The following is a 10,254-nucleotide window of genomic DNA, read 5'->3' on the forward strand; positions in this document are numbered from 1 at the left end:
AAACGCAATCAACTGCCCAGAAGCTTATAAAAATCATTAATATTGCTGAGAAATTCTTCCACAACTTTTAATAGTATTTAAGATATACTTGGTAAATTGCAGTGAAAATAAGAAAGATTACATTGTATGAATATACATAAATAACTAACGGATAAACGTACCACAGAAGTTGCCATGGAAGTTTTAGGGGAATGTGAGATTGGCAGGATAAATACATACAACTCCTCAAAAAATGGATGTGTGTGATTTTACGTTGATAGCATAATTAAGTTAACACTTCCAATAAATTTAACAAATAAAAATATTTCTTTCCTTTTGACTAGGAAAACACAAAAAAATAAAATGAAACATTAATTATTTTAGTATAAGAGAAATATGGACGAAAATATTTATTCAACAAAGTTCATAAAAAATTAAAGTTATTTGATTTTATTTAATATTATTTTAGAATGGTTTGAACAAGTGGAGCTTTTTGAAATAAATATCACTCATTCCTTTACTGAGCATATTCATATTTCCAACCAAAATATGAAAACGATCCATTACTTCGTTCAAAAGTATAGTCAAATTCCCGTGAAAGAAGTTTACAATCATCTTTAGCGTGACATTCACTTTTGCGGGAACTTACATAACTTAGTGGTATTAACCATTAGCAGTAACCTAATTGCGTTTCATTATAGTTACCTATGCGCTTAAAATACACAATTATGTTCAGGGACGGAAGGCGGATAACAAAGTACAAAAATATCAGTATAAGGTCCTGGATGTGGTTTACAAGTATTGGTACTTGAACACCGATAAAACATACAGTTAGAGAAACGAATAGGAGATTAGTTATTTTGATTTGAGCCAGATCAGTGATGATCGCAGTGATCAAATCATCTCCATAATAAGAACATTGAAAGTGTCTTAAACGGAAGAGAAATAGTTGTTTATTTGATAAAAAGTTGATTTGTCCTTTGTAACGATATAGGAGATTTGAAAACTGTTTCAGAACTCATTATATTAGTTCCGTGGGTAACGTTTACAGGTGGTGATTAATATTAATATTAATAATTTTAATTATATTAGATTTGATATTAATATAATATAATATTAATATAATATTAATATTATATTAATATTAATAATATATAATTAATATATAATTACTAATATAATTAATATTAATATTAATATGATTAATATAAACCCAATATTTTGAAATGGTCTTAATGGCAGACGCGAAACTGGTCTAGATGCGAAGTGCAAATAATTTCATAAGGTTTCTGTAAAAGTCAGTAGCTGAAAAGGATGATGAGTGCTTAGAAATAGTTGGATGGCGGAAGTATGAGAAAGCACTAGGCTCCAAATGTAAAATGCTGCATTCTACCGAATTCATGAAAGTAGTTTGTTCAGACTCGGTGTTTACACTTAAATGTTAAATATTATCTAACAAACGAAATAAGAATTTAAATAAAAACTTTGCTATACAGTATTTCAATCAAAAACAAAATAAAAATAAGAAAGGTAATAAAAAAAAATTAAATACAGTAAATATAAAGCACTTAAATAAAATTTAACTACAAAATTTATTAAATTGCTACTTGTTGCTTATTTATTTCTTAAATGGCGTCGGATAGTAGCAGAATTAAAATCAAAACTTTTAAAAACTTATACTAATAAAACAGATAATCATCAATTCTCAACTCCGGTAGGTCTCCACGTCAGAAAACAGCCGGACTAATGGAAATGTTGCTGGCAATACAACGAATCGAAATCTCATACCATCTGCAACCTCGAACCAACACCTGGAGCTTATAAGTCAAGCAATTTCTAACAAGAAACTTTAATTTCAGCGAGGCAAAGAAGGTCCGTTTGGGCATACAAATAACTCCTGCCACAATAGACAACCACCGCAAGATAACAAGATATCTGAATGAAATCAGTGAGCCATTCCACATCCACTTTCTTCCCGACGAAAAACATTTCAATATTATAATTCGAGGTTTAGAGGGGCAAAGTCTAAAAGATATTAAAGAAGATCTTGTAGGCCAAGGATTTAGCATCTTTGAATGCCACTTTTTGAAAACTAGACAAACAACCAGCAATCTAGTCAAAATACAACTGCCAGCAGACCAGAAGAACATCTATAATGTCTCCAGAATTTGCCATTTGAAGGTGATAGTCGCAGCCCAGGGCTGCGACGTAAAATGCCAATTCTGTGACGTAAAATGCCAATTCTATTATAAACAAGAAACATGAGGTCGTCCAATTTCTGCATGATTTCGAAATAAACATCATGTTGATCCAAGAAATATTTCTGAAGCCAGCTATCCAACTCAAAATCCCCAAGTATGACATCTACAGGTCAGATGGAGTTTCAAGAAGAGGTGGAGGCACAGCCATCCTGATTAAATATAGCATTAAGCACCATGCTACAATAAACAACCTACAAACGCTTGAAACAACATCCTATGAAGAAATTATTTCAATTTCAAGTTGTACAAGGTCAATTGGCGCTATTCTTTTCAGTCTTGTAAATAGTTGTACGTGTGACTTGATTTGAAGTTAGATTGTTTGAATGGGATCTTATACGATTAGCGTATGTAGGAGCGGTACTTTTCGCTTCCTTCTTTACTAGTGGTATATTGAGGTCACGGTGAATTTGTGATGTATCACGGAGTATTCGCTATCATTCGCAGAGTCTTAGATTGGAATCTTTGTAAATTTCAATATTTGAATTTGAAACTGTTCCCCACAGTTGGATGCCATGTGACCAAATAGATTTCAAAACACATTTGTATAGAATGATTTTATTTTCCAGAGAAAGAGAGGAGTGTTGGTTGAGCAATCAAAACGTATTTCTTAATTGAATACCAAGTGATTTCCTTTTGTTGTGCGTTTTCAACGTTAGACCTCTGTCTAGATGAATTCCGAGGTATTTTGAAGCAGTTGATTGTGGTACCATAATATTGTTGAGTTTGAATTCCGGACAAGTTGCTCTTCTTAATGTGAAAGTGACATGAGATGATTTGAACTCATTTGCTTTTATACGCCAACGCCTAAGCCAAATTGATATGTCATCGAGACTAGTTTGTAGCGTCAAAGAAGCGGTTGTGGAGTTTTTTGATGTAGCTAAGATTGCCGTATCATCTGCAAATGTCCCAGTGAAGATATTAGTTCTTGCTGATAGGGCGTGCGTAAATATTAAATATAATAAGGGACCTCAGACTCTGCCTTGCGGTACTCCAGCTTTTATGCAGTGAAGTGATGAGATATGATGTTCAAACTTAACATAAAAATGACGTTCTAAGAGATATGATCGTAAAAACAAACAAAAGTTAAACTGGTAGTGCGAGTTTTAATTTATAAAGAAGACCATCATGCCACACGATCAAATAAGCATTTGATCGTGCCGATCAAATAATCTTCTATTCTGTGTACCGGTTCTATTGTGCTATGACCTTGCCTGAATCCAAATTGATGGATTGGTATAACTTCTTTTGATAGAATTATGGGCAAAAGACGTTTTAAGAATAATTTTTCAAGTACTTTTGACACAATAGATAGCAGGCTGATTGGACGATATGACTTCACATCCTCGCCTAGTTTACCAGGTTTAAGTATCATTTTGACCTCAGCAACTTTTCATTAAGCAGTGAAGATGCATTTTGCAATAGATGTATTAAATATATGCAACAGGAAGCTTATTCCCTCACTTGGACGAAGGATCTAAACTGCTTTTACATTCTATATGTTTTGGTGAGAGACCTTTAGCGACACAAAAGTCAATAAGGTCTGGAATTTTCTTTTGGCCTGTTGGCCAATACGTAGGCTCTCCGGTAGAAAAGGTGTTAAGTTTCAATTGTCTCAATGCTGAATACGACCTTTTGTTGAAGTAAAGCGTGATCCCCAGAATTTTTTCTTTGCCTTATAGTCTCCGCCTGCTATAAAGCGACTTCCTAAAGTTTAGAAAAACTTCATATAGGACGCCTTCTTTAAATTATGTTTCGGAAGGCAATATACTGCAGATACTAAGAGCGGGCCACCTGTTGTTTCGACTATGATATTCGTGGCTTGGAACTCTTTTGTGCAATAGTGAGTAGTTACATAATGTTTCACGTTATTTTTTATCAGTATTGCCGAGCCCTCATGCGCCGTTCCATCAGAATGCATTGATTGGTACAAACGGTAGGAAGGAATTTTAAAAAAGCTTTTCTGAGTAAAGTGAGCCAGTAAAATATCTATATTATTTTTGCTTAAGAATAGTTGATTCAGATGAATGGTGTGACAGTCCGTTGGCATTCCAAAGAACTAATTTCATTGACATGGTGTTGTTTTGGAAATAATGCTTACTACCAGACTTGTCATTGCTGTAATTTGACTCATTATTTCCTCCAGAAATTTCATCATCTCGCGTAATTCTCTTAGAAGCGGATAACCTTGTTGATAAGCAATGTTTGTTTCAAAAGTTTTAATACTTAAATTTTTTTGTTGTTTTTGATTTGATTGGGTACTTGTCACTTGAGCGTATGTTAACTTCGGTTGGTTCAATTGTTCGTTTTGTTTAACAGATTGCTTCACAACGTCTTTTCTTTCAACTTGAGAAGGCAGAATTTCTTCTCTTAATTTAGGAAAAGTGCTTGTTTGCAACTTGATATAGACAGAGCATAATTGGCAGGGTGATTTCCCTCTCAGAGTACACATTTAACATCACTTGACCTAGATTTTCTAGTACAATCAACCGAGGCATACTTCGATTGTCGCTGGCAGCCAGATTTTGTGTGACCATACTGTTGGCATTTAGCACACTGAGGTAATTCTCGTTTAGAGCAAGGTGGATCAAATGTGACGCGACTATAAAATAGAGTTTTTATTTCATAAATGTCTTTGTTATTAGGTTTTTGGTCTAATTCAACTACAAACATAGGCAGAGCTTTTTTGGTTTGGTAGTGCTTCATATTCCAGACGTTTGTGGCGGAATGGCCATATTCGTGAAGTACTATTTTTATTTCAGTCGGTTCTACAGATGGATGCATATTTCTTAAAATGGCTTTAAAACTTCTTTCATATTTTGGCTTAAATGTATAGAACTCAATGTTTTAATTTTTCAATTGCTTTACAATTTTGGAAAATGTTTCTGAATTTTTTGGTTGAATTTTGATCCGATTTGAAGATATGACCTCAATATCGTATAGACCAGGAACAAATTCATTAAGTATCGCTAACAATGGATGGATGTTATCAACTTTGTCAACAAATATAGGTGTTGGCTTGGGAATTTTTTTATCTTTTTTTTGGTCTGCATTACAATTGTTTTCATTTTCATCCACTGGAAGTATTTCAAAATGATTAACATTAGTTAGCCAGTATGAATCTAATTTCTTTTGTTTGAGATTTTTAAGATTTTCAGTGCCCTCTCTCTGCCTTTTTGAATGACTAACTACGGTTCTTCTTTCAGTAATTGATTTTCCCATTTTCTTAATCGAAGGGGTGATATTTATATCAACTAACTCACTACTAGAATGAGTGCGTTAAATAATGAATGTTTTCATTATTTAACATTGAAAGATGAATTTTCATACCTGTTTAGAGTTTTTGAACATTATTTTCAGTTTTGGCAAGGGCAGCAAGTTGTTGTGTGGCAGCACTACTTCAACGAACTGACAGAAAATGTCAAATGAGAAAAACAGATGTTCTGTAAAAATTGGCTCGAGTAAGAAGCGTTGTGTCAGTAAACGATTAACTTTATAAACGTATTCAATAACTATTAAGTGGCCCTTAGACAGCAACGCGCGTTGACAAACGCACAAAGTCTTCTCTTGCCATTACACATTAAATTTACCAACAATTTTTTAAACACGCCTCCAGCAAACAATGCAAAATTTGTTCACTCATCAGTATTAAAGCAATCGCTGAAGTGTCAACAGCGGCTGCTATGCGTAATTTCCTTACGAAAAATGATGTTTTACATTTAATTTATAATTTTAATTTATAAATTTATATTTATTTTTATGATTTCAATTTATATATTTATTTTTATATATATTATATTTTATATAATTTAATTTTTTTTTTTGGTATATATTAAAAACAACAGAACTGCAAACAGAGCTGGCGGAGCAGGGATATTGACAGACTCATCATAAAACACTTATGGCAGCTTCATGTGCCAGGCGAACCGAGTCATTATGGCAGCACGACAGGCCACGTGATTGCTGCGGCATATCAAACAACTTGGAACCGAAAATGCACATAGAGGTTCTTCATGAACTGGACTCAGATCACAAACCAGTCCTTTTCATTCTCGAAAAGTGACCAGTAAACAACATGAATCTTACGTATATAACTACCGACTGAAGCGCATTTAAGAACCAGGTTGATGTTGCAAGTATAAACAATTGTCCAGAAACTACTGAGGACCTTGATGTCTGTATCCAGAACTTCACGCTCAAGATTAAGGCGGCCTTAGATAATAGCTGCACTACCAATATCAGAAAACTAAGTAGCTACTTCTTCCTGCCGCATTACATCAAACAAATCATCAGGCGACGAAATGCGATTCGAAAATTTGCCCAAATAACTGGAGACCCGATGAGCAGAATAGGAACCAATCGTCTCTCCAACGAGATCAGGAAAAAAATTCGCAATCACAGTAATGATAAATGGTGCAAATTTTAGAAATTTGAATCTCAGGAATTGATACAGGTGACAAAACCTTGTGGGGTTTCAACAAGTACCTCAGGCTCAAACGTAAATCTGCAGTGCCGCCTATTCATGGAGCGACCGGCATGGCTCTCACAGATATAGCCAAAGCCGAGGACTTTGTAGATTCTCTGGAGCTGCAATTTCAGCCCAATGCTGATAGTGACTGTGATACTCAAGAGGACGAAATTATTACAGAAGAGGCTGCTAATCTTAGAGACCAAGTGTCCGACGAAAGCATTTTACCGTGCCCTAACGATGAGATGAACTGTATCATAGCGAGTCTAAAGACCAGATCCGCACCCGTACATGATATCAGCAACAAATGCCTGCGCAAACTCCCAGAAGACGCAATCCAATGCATCGTTCACATCATCAACTGCATGTTTAGGCTTGCCAAGTTCCCAAAGGCCTGAAAGATGGCCTCGGTTGTAGTGTTTCCTAAACTAGAACAACAAATTCTTTTTTATATTATTTTACTTAATTGAATTTTTGGCTGTCGATGCAGCTGTTTCGAGTATTGACAAATACCCATCATCAGAGGTCTTGGAATTATTTCTTACATTTAATTATTCGTAAATACTTTTTGAGATTGTAAGTCAGCGCTCCTTAACCAACTGACCCAAAACCTTACTTGACTCTCACACTTCTCTGGAGCTTTGTTATGTTAATTTGCTGTGAAAGTTTTATTAACAAACTCACTTGCTGTGTATATATTAGAACGAAATCATAACATAAATTATAAATAAGTCATTATATTTTTAATTGTTAAATTTCAATATTATTCTGTTTGTAGAGGCATTATTTGTTGCATGATTTACATATACATTCTTTCATATGTATAGAACCTAATCTAGGAATATTGAAAAAGTCATGCTAATGTTACTCCACGATTCGCACGGATGAAACCAATATTTCGTAAATATAAGTTGTAATTGCTAATTTGACTTGTCTTAATACTTTTGACGCGAAAAAAAATGTGTGTAAATACTTTTGACAACTAAAAAGCATTAGAGCATTTCTTCTATTTTTAAAGTATGAACAGTTAGCTTAACAACTCTTTTTTTATTTGGTTCTGAAAAGATAAAGCTAAGTGGCAACAAAAATTTTTTTTACAACTTACCTCTAACAACAGCTACAAAAGTCTGTTTTAATGCAATATGCACAAAAATTTCACTAAGACTATATAATGTTTCCAATTTTAAAAGATAACGCGTCGTGAAATGTAGCATTTTTCTTTAAACAAAAACAGGCTGGCAGTTATTATTCTAAATAAATATTTACGGTTTAGGGTTCCAACTAAAAAATTTTTATTGTAGGACATTTGGATAAAGATGAGCTTTTTCAACTATTGATGACAAATTTAGGCATTAATTGTAATAATCACAAATTTCGAAAATACTTAATTCTTTACATTTTACTTAATTCTTTTCGAAATTTGTGATTATTACAATTAATGCCTAAATTTGTCATCAATGGGTTAATGGGTTAAAGCACTTAGGCTAGAATATTAGATATCAATTTGTTAAACGTTTCAGTTTTATGCAGCACATTTTACCTTAATCAATATACACAACTTAGTTTTTAAAGATATCGTTTTAAAAATTAAATGAATTTAAAAACTTTTACAGCAGACAGCGGGGATCAACTTCAAAAATTTGAAGTCAGAATAAGTAGTATTTTTAACTAGCAATTACCATTAATAAACTCTTATCTTTTACTTACTGAAACATAGAACATGTTAGAAAAAAAATTATTGTAGCCTAGACGCCCCATAATTCAAAATCGGTTTTTTTTATTCTTTTGGGTAATAAGCAGTTCAGTTTGAGTTTTCAAAGTTAATACAACGATTTTATTTTATACGCATAGTAACCAAATTTTTTAACTAATGTTATATGATGGATAAAACTTTTGTCACACATTGGATGTTATATATTCTAACGATTATATGTTTTAACATATTTATATCTGAGGGACTTATTAATTCGTATGTTTAAATAAATTTCATAAAAATAAAATATATTTCACTATTATTCTAGTCCTAAAATCATTACACAAGGTGGAAATTTAATATTTGAGTCAGGATTAAATCGCAACATCAGCATTCGCTTAAATGGAAACTCACGACTAAAAATAAATAATAATATGGACTTATTACATTTTATATATTTAAATAAAAAGATACAACATTCTACATTTCCACCAGAAACTGAAGAAAATTTAGCAATCACGCAAAAGGCTATGACAAATTTGTCAGTATTAAAGCAACGAGTTTTTGGCGCAAACGGATTTGTTAAATCTATACGTGATATACAAAATCGGTAAATACTTTTCAATTAATATGAGTAAAACAGTTTTTGATTAACAATTGTTTGAAATTAAAGCACTCGAAATGTTAACATCCTTTTAAGAAACTTTCAAAAAAATCTTAAAGATGTTGAAACTAAAGTTCAGAATATATACACTCGTCTTATGACAGATAATTGCAAAAGCAACCTTTGTGAAAACGGCGGAACATGTATCAACATGCTTAATGGATTCATATGCACATGTACAAAGAATTTCGAAGTAAGTATCTTGACGAAACTAATGATGAAATATTTCTTTAAACATATTGTTCAATTTTATATTGATTTAGAGGCGTAAGTTCGATTAAGTAATTAGTATGAATAAATATTCGGTGAATGAATTGTAAGTATATGCAAGTATACAGCAGAGATCTTCACGCCCATAGAATGCATTTGAATATGTTAAATAAATGTTAAATCACTGTTAGGTTTGTTAACTATAACCAAAGAATCTAGACTACAAAGAAGCACCACGCTCATACAAACGAAATACCCATTTTATTTTGCTGGTGGATTTATAATAAATCCACCCAACCTCATGCAACAATGTTCGATCGAGTCACAACTGGTATGATGTTCAGTTCAAACCTATATGTGAGTCGAATAAGGCTGACAAAAGCCCTTCTGTATACGTATTCAATCATACATGCAATGCAATCCTCTGTATTACATTATACGCATGTTTGTATGTTTGTTCGCTGTAAAATGTTCAGGCGATCAAATAGGAATTCAGTGACGAAATCAAAATTGTGTTCATTTGATAATTTTTTGAATTTAATAATATAAAACAAAAACAAAATTACCTGTTTATATTGTTATGAATTGCAGTGTAAAAACACAATACGAATTTATTTGTCTCAAATCTGAAAAAAGATTTAAAAGACTTTTTTGTGAAGTCTTATTTACGTCTTATTTAAAACAATATTTTTTAAAATAATTACAAAAAGTCACCAAAAATTCAAACTATGGTATTAAGACGTAGTTCCATTTGAGATAAAATATATGCACAAATGTGTGCAATAAAAATATACATATTTATATGCTACATACTCTATGTCTCCAATATCACATTCGTACATACATAATGGTTTTTGTACAGCATCATTTGATGCAATAAAAAATAATATATTATATTACTCTTTACTCCTATAACATGGGGCTTTCCAGCACAAGAAGATAAAGCAACAAATTATATGGAAAAATTGTTTCAGGGATTTCT

The 10,254-nt window shown here is 32.6% G+C and overlaps 1 protein-coding gene across 1 annotated transcript; it reads left to right on the forward strand.

Moving 5' to 3' along the window:
- The first annotated feature begins 8,585 nt into the window (after nt 1–8,585).
- On the forward strand, nt 8,586–9,343 carry LOC119663571 (cubilin homolog). The gene is made up of 4 exons (XM_038073183.1): nt 8,586–8,674; nt 8,727–9,008; nt 9,072–9,255; nt 9,326–9,343. The coding sequence occupies exons 1-4, from the start codon at nt 8,586–8,588 to the stop codon at nt 9,341–9,343; spliced, it is 573 nt and encodes a 190-aa protein (XP_037929111.1).
- The last annotated feature ends 911 nt before the right edge of the window (nt 9,344–10,254 follow it).

The sequence above is a fragment of the Teleopsis dalmanni genome, chromosome 1 (genome assembly GCF_002237135.1).
Source record: "Teleopsis dalmanni isolate 2A chromosome 1, ASM223713v2, whole genome shotgun sequence".
In the NCBI taxonomy this organism is placed as follows: Eukaryota; Metazoa; Arthropoda; class Insecta; order Diptera; family Diopsidae; genus Teleopsis; species Teleopsis dalmanni.

Excerpts from the sequence above, each read along its gene's own strand:
- LOC119663571 (XM_038073183.1), top strand. The coding sequence starts at position 8,586 with ATGGATAAAACTTTTGTCACACATTGGATGTTATATATTCTAACGATT. Across the intron at positions 8,675-8,726 it reads TCTGAGGGACTTATTAATTC|TCCTAAAATCATTACACAAG; the intron begins GTATGTTTAAAT and ends CTATTATTCTAG. Across the intron at positions 9,009-9,071 it reads ATACGTGATATACAAAATCG|CACTCGAAATGTTAACATCC; the intron begins GTAAATACTTTT and ends TTGAAATTAAAG.